The 16,769-nt window shown below is 42.3% G+C and overlaps 1 protein-coding gene across 1 annotated transcript; it reads left to right on the top strand.

The window, feature by feature from the left end:
• The first annotated feature begins 4,568 nt into the window (after positions 1–4,568).
• On the top strand, positions 4,569–7,221 carry LOC115540246 (zinc finger BED domain-containing protein 1-like). Its single transcript, XM_030351389.1, has 2 exons — positions 4,569–5,660; positions 6,684–7,221. The coding sequence occupies exons 1-2, from the start codon at positions 4,602–4,604 to the stop codon at positions 7,128–7,130; spliced, it is 1,506 nt and encodes a 501-aa protein (XP_030207249.1). The 5' UTR covers positions 4,569–4,601; the 3' UTR covers positions 7,131–7,221.
• Positions 7,222–16,769: the final 9,548 nt, after the last annotated feature.

The raw sequence follows: 16,769 nt of genomic DNA on the forward strand, positions 1-16,769 counted from the left end.
GGTGACTTATGCTCGCAACCAAACCTGGTCGGGAGTAGCTTTTCAGCGAGTCTACCTGGAGATCGGCTACTTATATCGCCGTGCGCAGCTTCCTAGCCCCTCCTCCGATAATGGCGTCACCATTTGTGGGTGTTCCCATGGACCTCGGCGCACTTATCGTACAGGCGTCTCTCCGGAGACAGAGGGTTTTTCGGGACAGAACCGATCCCTTGGCATTGTCTAACGATATTCTTTATGAGAGATACAGATTCGGCATTTATTTAAGGCATTTATTTAATGGTCAAAATATTATTAATCAATGGCGTAAATATCTATGAAGGTATTATTGTAGCAAAAGTCTTTAGCACCTGTAACTGCAGAATTTGAATGCGTACACTAAAGTCACAGTAAATTTGAAGTCGTATATATTTATTTTGCATGTGTACTCTAAAGTCACAAATATGTAACAGTAAATTTGTAGTCGTAAATATTTTTTATTTTTTATCTGTGAACAATTGCATTAACATTTCTGAATTTATGTTATGGCGACCATTAAAATACATTGAAGGACATTTGCGGCATGTTAATGAAATACTTTGGGGGGAATTCACTTGAACTAAGTCATTTCATTTAACATAATGCAGGATACCCACCTCCATTCAGTAGGACGCCCTCTCCACTTCTCCAGAAAGAAACGTATCCCGTGCAGAGTATGCTGCGATCTTTATAGCTCCATGGCTGGCACGCGTTGGGTCCCAGTGTAATTTGAGAAATGCATCCCTGCCGGCGATTTTCATTGGATTAGGAAATTATGGGCGGGACTATTTTGTCCCGCCCACAGACGCTCTGGCATCTACGGATACGAATACTTTTGCTACACATTTACCACCTAGACCTGGTGCAAAACAACCTGCAAAAAAACCGACAGCTGAGACTTGCAGGAGCAGATTCGAGCAGTTGTAAAATGGATTTGTGCTCGCTCATTAAAATGCTGAATTAACATAGCGTTCTTTATCATTTTTATTTGTGAGGACATTTTTCACAGATGTGCTACTTCTGATGCATTAGTTCAAATTTGGGTTTATGAATGCACACCTTTTGGGCATGTTCTCAGATTATGAAACACGGGTGTGCGAATGTTTTTTGCACCAACTGCGCTGCAATAATTGTAGCAAAAGGATTTGTGCACCTGTAACACAGATTTGCGTACTCGTAGACCCTATTTTGTGTTTACAATGGTATAAAAAATATTTACGACTACAAATGTACTGTTACACATTTGTGACTTTAGAGTACACATGCAAAATAAATATATACGACTTCAAATTTACTGTGACTTTAGTGTACGCATTAAAATTCTGCAGTTACAGGTGCTAAAGACTTTTGCTACAATAATACCTTCATAAATATCGACGGTACAACCGGTGCAGCTGGTCAACAACTCAGCGCAAGGCAGGCACGGTCCAACGCCAAAACTTGGGTGCACCATAAATACGTGCTGGTGCACCCAAATAAAAAATTTAGGCGCACCAGTGCACCCAAGGAAAAAGTTAGTCTGGAGCCCTGTACACTGTATATTTATAAATGTATATCATACATTGTATGTTTTTTTTTTTTTTTATAATTTAATATTACTTTTAATAGTTCCGGGAAGTTGGAGCAATAACCTAGTGTTTTTACACTTCAGCCTGCACTCCGAATTTGAAGTAATGTTCAGTTTTTGAATAAAGATGCGGCAATTACAACTGTTTATTTTTTATTTATCCGATTCATCGATTATTAAAATAATTGTTAGTGGCAGCCGTAGTTCAAATCAATCCCCTCCTCTGTCTTTACCCAATTTATCCCTCTCACCTCTGACGAGGTCAACAGAATAATAACATCTAACCATGCCACCTGCACCCTTGACCCTATCCCCTCCTCTCTCCTCCAGGATGTCTCAACCGACATCCTGCCATTTCTCACCACATTTATCAACTCCTCCCTCACCTCAGGCATTGTTCCAGCGTCTTTCAAGACTGCCAGAATAAAGCCTCTCCTCAAAAAACCAACTCTTAATACCACCGACATCCAGAACTACAGACCGGTATCTCTTCTTTCATTCCTCTCTAAAACACTGGAACGTGCCATTGCTAACCAACTGTCCTCCTATCTCTCATCTAACAAATCGCTTGACCCTCACCAGTCAGGCTTCAAGAAGGCACACTCCACTGAGACGGCTCTCCTCGCGGTGACTGAGTCCCTCCGTGCTGCCAGAGCCGACTCGAATCTGATGGCACTGTAACATTTTGGAGAACAGAAAGCATGGTTGGTGTAAGGGGCTCAAAACTTTATGAAAGATCTTGATGAATGCATACAGAGTGACGTTTTGGTTCATTTAATAATTGTATGGATACCTTAAAATATATACAGTTAATAATATAGTTAAGAAATAAGAGTTTTATTCACTATGGGCAATGACATTATCCATTGTCTTTAATGTTATAATATGTAATAATAATATGTATGATCATATGTCATTTTGATTAGAGAAAAATCTTCATCAACTCATTTGTCATGGTTCCACAAGCCCATTGTGTATAAAACATGTTTTGGGGATTCAGTTTTTAACATTACACATACTGTAACTATGGACTAAAGTGAAAAGAAAAAAAAACGGAGAAAAGTATTACCGTAATAGCACTATTACAGTGCTATTAGCAGCCTTCAAGTTTTCTAGTAGTTAAAAACAACTCCAAAAACGATTCAAAGACATGTGGTAATGTAACCAATAAACAGAATTTACTCGGGTTGTGATAGCAGTTTACTATCGATCCAGTTTTATTTAACATGTGCTGAACTGAAATGCATCTTACTTGATCACAATGTAGGTCAGGAACAACATAAAACAGTAAACCTTAAATCACATGGAAATGTGATTATATTTTTGGTAACCCTCAATTAGAATAAAAAAAATAAAAATAAATATATATTTCCCCTTTTTAGGCAGTTAACCAAATACTTAAATGTCTGAACAACACCCTGTTATTCAGTACAAAAATACCTGAAGGAATGTTACTCGTCCTCTTTAATTAAATGTCTCTTTCTCAGTCCATGAAAACAAAATGGATACCGAACGGTCTTCTTATAGAACATAGAACAAATCTTGAAGTGTCCTTATATTGTCTTTAGCAACAAAAAAAATAAAAAAAATAAAGTAAAATGCTGGCCAGCAATAATATTATAGAGCTCTATATGTGTGTGGTGGTTTAATAGTTTTGCCTGCAATCCTCAGGATATTCAGAAGATGACGACGGCTCCTCACGAGCTCAGGAGCCACAGGAAAGCACTCAGGAAACAGCGGCAGCGTCTCGTCAATGTTCATTCACTCGGCGGAGTTCCTTGCAAACGGTCTTCTTGTGGATAAACGTTGCCGACGGACTTCCGGATATTATCCAAAGAAAACCGAGTACTTTGTACGGTAAATATTTCACCTAAAAATACTTTTAACAAGTTAAACTCAACATTGAAGAAGAGATCTACCCGCGAAAACTTCGTCTTCAAGGTAACAATAACACACCGTAAAACAGCAGTCATAAAGCTGCCGCAACATAAAGTGGTCGTAACCCTTAAAGAGACACACACCAAAAACAGTGATAATACAGAAAAGCATTAGCTGACTGAAAATATATCTGGGTTACATCCTCCCCCACTTAAAATGTGACGTCCCCGTCACTACCTACGGCTAGAGACTGAACTAACCCTGCAATTTGCTGCTGCAAGGACAATAAGAAACCATAAAACAGTGTCTGCTGTGTAGGGGGACTTAAGGTGTGATGTTTACAATGGGCTTTGCGACCAACTTGGTAGTCACTAAGATAAGCTGGTTTGAACTGAATCCTGCAATGTCAGAGTCACAATATGTGGTTATTTGATGAAATGCTGAAGCCAGACACAAAGTTTAATGAGTGACTTATCCCAAGCATTTGGGATAAGTTCTCTGAGGCCTAGCCTGGGACGGGCCTGGACTAATTACAGTCTCAGTGTCTGACAAATCATGCTGATCTGACATGAATTCAGGGGCATCAGGATTTAGGGGATTTTGAGACTGAGAGGTACTCTGTTCAGGGGTTTCAAGGCTCGTGTTCTGAGTTTCCAAGTCTTGATCCACTTCCATTGAAGACAGATCATCCTCAATATCTCCCTCATCAGTCACCTCAGGAACTTGAGTCGGGATTGCCTGCACAACAGTACTCACAGGATCCGCTTCTAAGGTTGCAGGTAAGAACCCACAGGGAAGAAGCATATCTCGATGCAAAACCCGCTCTCTGCCCTCACCATTATCGGGCCTGACAACTAGGGGTGTGCCAAAATATCGATACTACGACATATCGCAATATTTCGTCTTGCGGGACGTTATCGATATGCTGCCGCCAAATATCGATATTTAAACAATAAACATACAGCCGTTCTAAACAGATTCTCTCACAAAAACCCACTACAGATTTAATATACAGAGTCACTACTTCAAGACCCCACATGAGGCGCTCATGAATTAGAGTGAAGTCCACTTCACTCGCCTAGAGTGAAGTCCACTGCAGTCAGTGAAAAACAAAGAAGAAGAGGGAGACGCATACGGAGGAATGGCGGAAGGCGGGGGATTCGAAAACGGAAACAGACCAAAGCCGGTGAAAGATGCACCGTCGACTTTCAAATCAAAAGTCTGGACCCACTTCGGCTTTTACCACACTGACAGTGCAACGCTCGATAAAGAGTTTGCAATCTGCAAGAACTGCCTCGCTAAGGTCAAGTACACGGGCAACACAACGAAAATGCACAGCCATCTTGTCCGTCATCATCCCGAGCTTGCCGCGGAGGAGAGGAATGCTTCTGTAAGCCAGCCTACAATCAACACTGCATTTAAAGCAAAGCTTCCTTCTGGGTCCCCCAGGGCTGCAAGTATTACAAAGTCCATTGCTTGCTTCATTTGTAAAGATCTCAGACCATACAGTGTAGTTGAAAATGAAGGTTTCCGCCGAATGTTAAATACACTGGAACCAAGATATGACATACCCTGTAGGAAATACTTCACTGAAAAAGCAATTCCCGCTTTGTATACAGAGACGAAAGCACATGTGGAAAACGCACTTCAGTCTGCTGAGAGAGTTGCACTTACATGCGACGCGTGGACGTCCAGGGCCACAGAATCATTTGTGACATTCACTGTTCATTTTCTTCTGGAGTGGGAACTGCGGTCCTATGTTCTCCAGACCCGGGCGATGTCCGAGTCGCACACCGGTGCCAACATGGCAGAAGTCATACGGAAGGCTACGGAAGAGTGGAAGCTCACGGGGAAAGACCCGGCGGTTGTCACTGACAGCGCATCTAATATGACTGTTGCTGTTGAGCTAACTGGATACCAACACGTTCGGTGTTTTGCACACGTGCTTAACCTTGCTGCACAGCACGCACTGAAAGTGCCAGCTGTTGCTCGACTGACCGGGAGAGTCCGCAGGATTTCGATGTTTTTTCACAGAAGCACTACAGCCGCCGATGCACTGAAGAGAAACCAAAGGATGCTTGCACTGCCACATCACAAGCTGATCACAGACGTTGCTGTACGGTGGAACAGCGCTTATGAGATGCTGGCCAGGTTCCTTGAGCAGCAGCCTGCCGTCTGTGCTGCCCTCTTATCTCCTGAGGTAGGTTTATTTATTCTAATATAATGTAATATTTTTGCTGATAGCATAACGTTTGTGCATTGAGTCTGTGTGTAAGTGTTTTGTTTATGCATCATATGTAGATTAAATTAATAATGTTGTGTTTGTGAAAAAATATAAATTGCAATATGCTCATAATTGTAATATTATCTCATGATTTCTTGTTCTATGTGGCTCTGTTCTTGCATTAAGGCATAGGCAAGTTGAATTCTGAGCAGGTTACAAATTACAAGCGAATGTAGTGTAATATTATAATTCTGAAAATTCAAAATGTACATTTAATTGATGTTTTTAATGAAAGTTCCATTCTGTCTGCCTGTGTTCTTTCATTGAGGTAAGAAAGAGCACTAGTGACATCTGCACCCTGACTGAGACCGACATCTCAAATGCCCAACAGGTTGTGCAAGCCCTCAAGCCAATGCTGGTGGCAACAAAAATCATCTGCGAGGAGAAGAGCCCAACAATCTCCATAATTGCTCCGCTCCTTGCCCAGCTTTTGAGTGACACCACTGCCACCATTGAAGTTTCCTCTCTCGTTAGAGAGATCAAGACCGCCATCCACCGAGACCTGTCCAGGCGCTATGACTCTATGGAGGAGAAAAAGTTCCTGCGCATCTAGTCAGCCTTAGACCCCAGGTTTAAGTCTCTGCAGTTCCTATTGCCACAAGACGCCCAGGACACAAACACCAAATTAATGGAAATGGCTGCTGCTCTCAAGGTATTATTAAGATGAATTTGACATTAATAATTATTTTTTTCTCAGTTTTTCCTCTTCTTTTCTGCCTTCAAGTACTGCTAAATGCCATATACACATTATCTAATTCATCCATATATAAAAATCTATTTAACAAAATAAATTAATCTCTATAAATTGAAGTTATTGTTGTTATTAAAAAGACATGCAGAAGAATGTAAATTCATAGCAATAGTTTTGAGACTTTATATTACCTAAAAACATGTTTTTAACTAGAAATGTAAATGGTATCACTGTCCATTTTCTTACAGGAAGATGATGCAGACATGGATACATTTCAAGTGAGCCCTGACGACAAGGAGGGAAACCCTGACCCACAGACTCCAGAGACTAGCGCAGTGAGTGCACACACACCAAGGAAGTGGAAGTCTGCGCTCACTGATCTCCTTGGTCAGACATTCAAGATGACCCACCAACGACTGTTGGCTTCTTCCTTCGCAGAAAGAGAGGTCAAGCAATACCTAGATGCTCCACCACTAGCACTGACTGATGACCCGTTGCACTGGTGGAAGTCTCATGCTCAAGCCTACCCACTCCTTGCCAAGCTGGCCCAAAGACATCTCTGTGTCCCAGGGACCAGTGTACCTGCGGAACGTGTCTTCTCTACAGCAGGTGTCATAATCAGCTCTCAAAGGAGCTGTCTCACCTCTGAGCATGCTGACCAGTTGCTCTTCCTGAAGAAGAACATGCTGTTTTGAAACGTTTGCACATTACAGATTCAGTTGAATTTTATTTTTGCTCTGTGTTAACTTTGTTCTTTGTGTTCATAAAACAATCTGATTCTGCTTGTTCAGCAGCACTGTGTCCATTGTTTACAGAAAAGTTGATTACTAAGCAATGAAATGTTTTCTGCATTTATTTTGTTTTCTAATTTTCTGTTACTTTGCATAAAATGTTTTTGTAAAAAATTCTGAATTTCTTCAGTGACACAGATATCGTGATGTATCGTGGGTGAAATTTCTTGCAATATATCGATAATCGCAGAATCGCTGTATCGTGATATTATCGTTATCGTGGGTAAAATATCGTGATAGTATCGTATCGTGGGGTACCTAGTGATACCCAGCCCTACTGACAACATACACAGGGATACTCTCATCCGGCTGTTTGGCAACAACGTAAACAGTGGATTCCCATTTGTCAGAGATTTTGTGCTTCTTTCTGAGACTCAGATTCCTCACAAGGACTCGATCCCCTACCTCTAAAGGCAAGGCGGTCACCTTAGCATCCCAGCGCCTTTTGTTCAACAACTGCCGTTTTTCAGCATTTCTTGACGCTACCTCATTTGCGTGTCTGAGTCTTTTCTTTAGGTCTCGCACATATTGTGTGTGCGTTTTGGGGTTGTGACCCTGAGGGCTGATGCCAAAACAGAGGTCAATGGGGAGACGCGGCTCTCTGCCAAACATGAGTAGGAAAGGGGCTTCACCAGTCACATCGTTCCGTGTACAATTATATGCATGTACAAGGGGCTTGACATATTTCCTCCATTCCTCCTTCTTTTTGTCCTCCAGCGTTCCCAAGAGGTCGAGCAGAGTCCTGTTGAATCGTTCTACCGGATTCCCTCTCGGGTGGTAGGGTGTTGTGCGAGACTTGGCGATTCCAGCATGCTTACAAAGTTCTGCTACAACTTCTGACTCAAAACAGGCTCCTTGATCACTATGCAGCCTGCGTGGAAAACCATAGTGACAAATGAAGTTTTCCCATAACACTGTGGCAACAGTCTTGGCTGTCTGGTCTCTAGTCGTATATGCCTGTGCATATTTTGTAAAGTGATCAGTTATGACCAATATGTTTCTAGTGTCTCTTGAGTCAGGTTCAATTGTCAGAAAATCCATACAGACTAACTCAAGGGAACCACTGACTTTGATGTTAACTAGTTTGGATGCCTTTTGCACCTTAGATTTTCGTCTGACACATCTTTCACAGCTTTTGCACTTTGTCTCAATGTATTTCGCCATCTTCGGCCAGTAGAACCTTGCTCTAGCTAGTTCCAAAGTTCTTTCGATACCCATGTGGCCTGTCTCATCAAGAATACCTTGAAAGGCTCGTTCTCTGTGACTACTGGGTATGACAAGTTGATGAAACGCTTCACCTCTTTGGTTGAGAACCCTGCGGCATAACACTCCATCCTTCAAGAGTAGTTTTGATCTCTCACGTAAGAGTTGAGCAACCTCTGGCTCCACAGACGTTTTATCAAATACCTCAGTGTCAGGCTGCTCTTCCAGTATACAAATAACTTGTGCCAATGCTGCGTCTTCCCTCTGCAACTGATGCCAGTCCTCCATAGACATTTCTGGCAGAGCTGATTGTCCTGGCCCAGGGACTGGATCTTCCAGATCATCAGGGACCGCACTTTCATGACACAAGAGAGTTTCCACTGCAGGTATGACACTATCCGGATCCTGATTGTCTTGTGAAACTGCATGAACATTGACACCGTGGCGCATACAAAGAGTGCTCACTGTCTCCCCATCCAAAACCTGGAACTCCTCAAGTGAGAGGCTACTGCGATCTAGCATACCGGAGATTCTCTGGTCCATCTCTCGAGACTCATCATCGTCTTCGGATGGTTCATGAGGCCTCCTCGAGAGCCCATCAGCATCGATATTCAGCACACCAGATTTGTAATGGATGTCAAAGTTGAACAATGATAGAGAAGCAAGTCATCTGTGGCTCGCGGTATCTAACTTTGCACTTGTCAACACGTATGTCAGAGGATTATTATCCGTTAGCACTTTGAAGTTAGCCCCGTACAAATAGTCATGAAACTTTTCACTGACCGCCCATTTAAGGGCGAGAAATTCTAACTTATGCACGGGGTAGTTTTTCTCACTTTTAGAGAGACCACGACTGGCGTATGCTACCACTCGGGTTTGGCCATCTTGGACCTGATACAGGGCTGCACCTAAACCGGTCATACTGGCGTCAGTGTGGAGCACATATGGGAGCTGCCAGTTGGAAAACGCAAGCACAGGGGCAGATGTTAATTTCTCAATGATGAGCTCAAATGCTGCTTGGCAATCAGCGGTCCATAATGCACCAAGTGGATGTGACTGTTTTCTTGGCCAGGAGTTAGGGCCTTTGTGCCTGAGCGCTAGATCTCCTTTCAACAAATCATTGAGTGGCCTAACAACCCTGGCATACTCTCTCACAAATCTTCGGTAATACCCTGTGAAACCTAAAAATGACCGAAGCTCTTTGGCTGTTTGAGGCCGGGGCCATTCTTTTACAGCAGCAACTTTGTCAGGATCGGGTTGGATTCCCTCAGCAGATATCACATGCCCTAGGTATTTCACAGAGGTCTGGAAGAATTTGCATTTGGAAGGGGACAGTTTGAGGCCAAAATCAGAGACGCGTTTGAGAACCTTCATTAATCTCTCCTCATGTTCCTCCAAAGAGCTAGAGAATATTATGAGATCGTCGAGGAAAGCAACAACCTCTTGGAGGTTGATACCTTGCATCACCTTCTCCATGGTTCGCTGGAAGGTTGCTGGAGAGTTGGTCAGGCCTTGGGGCATTCTCCGAAATTGCCATGTTCTAAAGGGTGTTGTGAATGCTGTCTTTGGCCGATCAGAGGGTTCAACCTCCATCTGATAGTACCCACTCTTTAGATCAAGTACAGTGAACCATTTTGAGCCTGACAGCAGGGAGAATGTCTCCTCTATACGGGGTAATGGGTAGGCATCTTTTTTAGTCAAGTTGTTCAGTCTGCGGTAATCCACCACCATTCGCAGATCTCCGTTCTTTTTCCGGACAAGAACAATTGGAGAGGCGTAGGGGCTATATGATTCCTCTATGATGCCTATGGCCAAAAGGTCTTGGAGATGCCTTTTTAAGTCATTGAAGTCGGCAGGTGAGACACGTCGAGTTCGCTCTTTGAATGGTACATGAGGGTCAAGCTCTATGCGATGAGTGACTCCAGCAATGTTACCAGCATCTAGATCATGTCTAAAAAACGCATCTGGCACTTCTTTGTTTATTCTAGCCTGTATGTGCTCCCTTAGTTCTGGTGCTATGGGGCTGTCGCTGAAATCAGGATAGAAGATTTCAGCTGCTGAATTGATCTTTTCATTTTGTGACACCGACAGAGTATGTGTCTGTGGAAGGGCAACATCTGACTGTTTGTTCTGGTCAAAGTGTGAAACGGGCACTGCCCAGTCAATGGGAGAGCACTCAGCAATGACTGTTTTTGGGTATAAGGTGATGTCACGCTGAGAAATATTTTTGACAGCAAGCTTAAATTTATTGTGGGATTGAGGCTTTACATCCACTATCTGGTCATAGACGATCAGGCCTCCTGGCGTGGGTATTTCCTCCGTACCACCCACAAGAGCTTGGAACTCACCTTCACCAAGTTTATTGTGACAGATGCCCTTTAAAGTACAAAGCTCGCCACGCTTCAAGCGTATGGGTACTTTGCTGCTGAGCCTTACACGCAGAACTTTGGCGTCTTTTGTTTGGGAGTCAGTCCGGTTGTCACACTCTGCATAAGCCATTAGCCAGCTGGCCTGGATAGGAAGGGTTTCTGGGAACTTAGTTCCGCCTTGCTTAATGCAGTCTTGGATCATTGGACGCAGGACATTAGTACCTACAAGCAAAGAATGCTTGTCATTGTATGACTGATCTGGGCTTACTAAAGCTAGGATGTGAAAACATTGGTTTGTGCCACATTTATCTTTAGGGAACTGCACATCCACTTCAACATAGCCCAAATATGGAACCTTTTGTCCCGCTGCACCTTCAATGTTGGGCATCTTTAATATTAATAGAGAATAACTGTCGGTGGGAAAGGTAACGGGAATAAAATGACTGGGATATGATTGTTACTTGAGACCCTGTGTCAATTATGCAATTGCATTGGACTCCATCTAACCATGCTTCACTATCACAAGGCTCTCCAACAAGTCCTGCTGGAATCTGAATAGTTGCTGATGCATTTGGGGGTTCATGCATGCACTGGCTCAAAACAGGGGAACTAGTTTGACACTGAGCTCCTGTTTGTCCCACAGCAGGAGCCCTTAACTGTTTAAAGACAGATTTGGCTGGGGGCTTGTCTGTTGGTAGCTTAGTGGACGTTGGGTTTGTCTAGTTTGGTGTCTCTCACAAAGTTTCTTCTGCACAAGCACAGCATTAGTTTGGTTTGTGCATTGCGGCATCATATGTGACTCCTCTCCACAATTGTAACAAAACCTGCCTGCTTTAATGAGATTCTCTGTGGGCACGGCTTGGAGTGGTGGAGCTGTGTTGCTGCCTTTTGCTTTCGGTGAGAACTTTCGTCCTGCTCTATCATATCTGGGGGGATTGGCATTTTGAGTAGTGACACTTTGCTTTAGCTCAGCCTCTAACAGTCTGATTCTCTCCTCAAGCTGCTCCCTAGTGTTAGCATCGCACACCGCTAGGACTTTGTTGCTAGGGGGCTCAGACATCAGTAGTTAGGTGTGTCTTAGTATGAACTTTGGTTGTGCTCCCAGCAGTATGTCGCAGTATGTTCCACGATTACTCTCTGAACATCTGCAGGGAGGGGGTCAACAAGCAGAGTGTCATTAGGGGCCTGTCTTGGACTGGATGAATAGCTATCAGCACTGAAGACAACCGGTCTTTGATTAGGGGTAGACTGTGCTTTAAATGCCGGGGCTTTAAGAGCAGATGCTGGGGTAGAAGTTACTGGGCCCTTGTCACTATCCCCTTTTCCAGAAATATGATTCACTGCTACTTGATTCAAAGTAATGGGGCTCATGTTGTATGTTAGAGCTAACTCATTTACCTGCTCTCTGAAATTGACTGTCATGTCATTAATAGCACGAGCAAGAGGCACTACATCATCTGTGGGTGGCTCACTGACTGACTTAGGTGGACAGTATTCATCTATCTGCATAACCTCCCAATATGAGTCATCAGCTGGATGCTCGCGGTCTAGAAGCATTGGAGTTAAAGACTCGCTAAACTGACACAGAATGGTATTGGGAAGGCTGTCAATGTGATGCACTCCAACAACATCATCTAGTAATGCAAAAACCCTTTTTACATCTTCCAGTTTAACCTTAGCTGGGACACCCTTAAGCATAACTGTGCGCTCTGGGTCAAAACCATACATGTCACAAAACTCCATTTTGTTTTCTCAATTAACCCAACCTAACAATTTTCAGATGATTATACTTTAAAGAGTTTTTATATTTAAGATCAAGTAGACACACTTCAGTCCCTGTTCGGGCGCCAATTTTCGTCTGTAACCAATAAACAGAATTTACTCGGGTTGTGATAGCAGTTTACTATCGATCCAGTTTTATTTAACATTTGCTGAACTGAAATGCATCTTACTTGATCACAATGTAGGTCAGGAACAACATAAAACAGTAAACCTTAAATCACATGGAAATGTGATTATATTTTTGGTAACCCTCAATTAGAATAAAAAAAATTAAAATATATATATATTTCCCCTTTTTAGGCAGTTAACCAAATACTTAAATGTCTGAACAACACCCTGTTATTCAGTACAAAAAAACCTGAAGGAATGTTACTCGTCCTCTTTAATTAAATGTCTCTTTCTCAGTCCATGAAAACAAAATGGATACCAAACGGTCTTCTTATAGAACATAGAACAAATCTTGTCCTTATATTGTCTTTAGCAACAAAAAAAAATAAAGTAAAGTGCTGGCCAGCAATAATATTATAGAGCTCTATATGTGTGTGGTGGTTTAGTAGTTTTGCTTGCAATCCTCAGGATATTCAAAAGATGACGACGGCTCCTCACGAGCTCACGAGCCACAGGAAAGCACTCAGTAAACAGCGGCAGCGTCTCGTCAATGTTCATTCACTCGGCGGAGTTCCTTGCAAACGGTCTTCTTGTGGATAAACGTTGCCGACGGACTTCCGGATATTATCCAAAGAAAACGGAGTACTTTGTACGGTAAATATTTCACTTAAAAATACTTTTAACAAGTTAAACTCCAAAATTAAACAGCAGGAGACAGCTTGACCACACGTTGCTTGGAGGCATTGAAGAAGAGATCTACCCGCGAAAACTTCGTCTCCAAGGTAACAATAACACACACCGTAAAACAGCAATCGTAAAGCTGCCGCAACATAAAGTGGTCGTAACCCTTAAAGAGACACACACCAAAAACAGTGATAATACAGAAAAGCATTAGCTGACTGAAAATATATCTGGGTTACAGTAACATGTCTAACAGAATATTGTGGCTAAGAGAATAACTTTGCAAGTCCAATTTAACGCACAAACGTTAATCTGCGCGCATCGTGTCCCAGATCCCGATTGTCCGACTTTTTTAGTGCTGCACACAATGAAATGTAAACCAATGCATTCTGAATGGGAGCGTTCTCCGAAAATTAACGTCGTTTTTGAGGAGGTCTGCTTACAAATTAGAAATGTTGACATATATATAACTAGATAATAATATATACAGATATATAACTAGAGGGTGCACTGTACTATCTGCGCTCACCCCTTCTGAAGCCTCTCTCTCTCTCTCTCTCTCTCTCTCTCTCTCTCTCTCTCTCTCTCTCTCTCTCTCTCTCTCTCTCTCTCTCTCTGTGTCCCTCCCTTTCTCTCTTTCTCTATCTAGCTTCGTTTTGTAGAGCACGTCAATTGTCGGAGAACGCTCCCATTCAGAATGCATTGGTTTACATATCATTCTGTGTAGCACTAGAAAAGTCGGACAATCGTAATCTGCGACAGGATTAATAACGTTTGTGCGCATGAGCACAAAATCGCGTGATACCGCCTGGTATTGCAGCTGTTTAAGCGGGCTGTGGACGGGTCCCTCGATTCAAGGGGCCCAGAAGTAGACAAGAGATATCTCCCGTTCACTCCAATACAAGTGGGGAACAGGAATGTGTCTCCGCAAGAAATGTCTGGATATCAATCAAAGGCTCATAATAATCATTTATATACTCATAATTAGCCGTTTTATTAATTATTATTTTTGCAGGAGTAGGAGGGGAAATGAATGTTGTTTAGGCCCGGCATCAGAGAGAGCTCAGTTAACTTCTCGTGTCCGAGGTTGAATGACGTTGATGGTTTTTAGGCACTGTGTTGACTTTTTATCACTTAAAGTCGCCGAGGGATGTGTAGATAGACCTCTCGCTTATGATGCTACAATGCTAACAATGCTGGACAACGAGAATATTTCTGCATCCGGCACGTCATGCACTAGCATGAAATAGTCATGAAATAACATATTAGCTGTTGGTGCTGGATGCATTTGTATTCAGATGTTTCTATTTCTATTTAATATTTAATATTGTTCTTTAACAGGTTTTCCCAGGGGCTGCAGTTAAGGCAAATTGATATGCTTCAGGATGGTGTGGCAGGAAGCAGTCGGACGCTGTCAAAGATGAGCTACAAATTGAGAAAAGTATGCCAGAGGGCAATCAAGAGGAGAGAAAGAAGGGGAAAGCAGAGAATTGGAAGAGGGAATGAATTTGTGATGCTGGACGAAAGCAACTTCTACCACAAAAGGAAGGTGTGTGTAAATTGCGATGCCTCAGCTTCACTAAAACTTGGACCTTTGTTTTGCAATAGAATGTTGTAGTCAGAGCTTTGGATAAAATGGCAGGGGAAAGAAGAACATATCATTTGAGATCAGAGGTTAATGAATGAATCCGCGAAGAAATTTAATGTTATTATTGTGTCATGCACACAGTTATAACTCATCAAATTCACATCGGTTGCGCATCTTTTCTTTTTAATATGACCAAACACAATGGCCAGCGTAATTTCTTAACCGTGCAAACAAAATAATCTTTGACTTTTACATGTTCTAGAATTGTTCATTAATTGTCGGTCCTAATGTTTATTTTCCTGTCTGCTACTACTTTATCAAAGTATGGAAGGAGGAGATTTGGAGCTACCTGGAGGAGGAGAAAATGGGTCTTCAGAATGCTGGGAATCAAAGGAAGAAGGAGAAGACCCATCCTCAGGCTGGTGACGAAAAGGTCAAGGCGCTACTTAATTCCGCTGGTCAAAAAATAAGTCCGTCAAGGGACCACAGTTCTCACTCTGTGCCAGTGCAGTCACTACATGACTGCACTGGCACAGAGTGGCTATGTACATTTTTCTGTAAACCACAGCCAGTCATTCGTCAACCCAGTCACAGGAGCCCATACCCAAAACATTGAGCGGGCTTGGTCAGCCTACAAATCCAAGGTGTGGAGACTGCGGGGAAACCGCACAGAGAGGACACTAAAGAGCCATCCCTCATTTATCGAGTTGATGTAGACAGCTCTTTTTCTTGTTTGGTTTCTTCAGTGTTCATTGTTCTTGAGAAATGCCTTGTTAAAAGTGCAGCCTTTATTTTTGTTCCATTTTAAAATGCCTTTTTTTGTTTCTGTTTGTGTTTTAAATTGTTAATATTTTCTGTATTACCTTGTTATTATTATGTTATAAATGTTTAACTAAAGTGGCTGTAGATCCCTCATTGTCATCAACAGTGGTTTGGCGTTTTATAACTAACCCTAACGTGCTTCACTACTGGTAAACGAATGATTAAAAAAGCTTCGCTAATGGTAAACGAATGGTTGAAAAAGCTTAACTCCTGGTGAACGAATGGTTCGCGAAAGAGTAACAACTCAGTATGATGCATTACTTTACATGAAGGTACACAAAAAGCTTCACTACTGGTAAACGAATGATTCAAAAAGCTTCGCTACTGGTAAACGAATGGTTGAAAAAGCTTAACTACTGGTGAACGAATGGTTCGCGAAAGAGTAACAACTCAGTATGATGCATTACTTTACATGAAGGTACACAAAAAGCTTCACTACTGGTAAACGAATGATTCAAAAAGCTTCGCTACTGGTAAACGAATGGTTGAAAAAGCTGAACTACTGGTGAACGAATCGTTCGCGAAAGAGTAACAACTCAGTATGATGCATCACTTTACATGAAGGTACACAAAAAGCTTCACTACTGGTAAACGAATGGTTGAAAAAGCTGAACTACTGGTAAACGAATGGTTGAAAAAGCTTAACTACTGGTGAACGAATGGTTCGCGAAAGAGTAACAACTCAGTATGATGCATTACTTTACATGAAGGTACACAAAAAGCTTCACTACTGGTAAACGAATGACTCAAAAAACTTCACTACTGGTAAACGAATGGTTGAAAAAGCTGAACTACTGGTGAACGAATCGTTCGCGAAAGAGTAACAACTCAGTATGATGCATCACTTTACATGAAGGCACACAAAAAGCTTCACTACTGGTAAACGAATGGTTGAAAAAGCTTAACTACTGGTGAATGAATGGTTCAAAAAGCTTAACTACTGGTGAACCAATGGTTCGCGAATGAGTAACAACTCATCATCAGTCAGAT

This window comes from Gadus morhua, chromosome 3, assembly GCF_902167405.1.
Source record: "Gadus morhua chromosome 3, gadMor3.0, whole genome shotgun sequence".
NCBI classification, from domain to species: Eukaryota; Metazoa; Chordata; class Actinopteri; order Gadiformes; family Gadidae; genus Gadus; species Gadus morhua.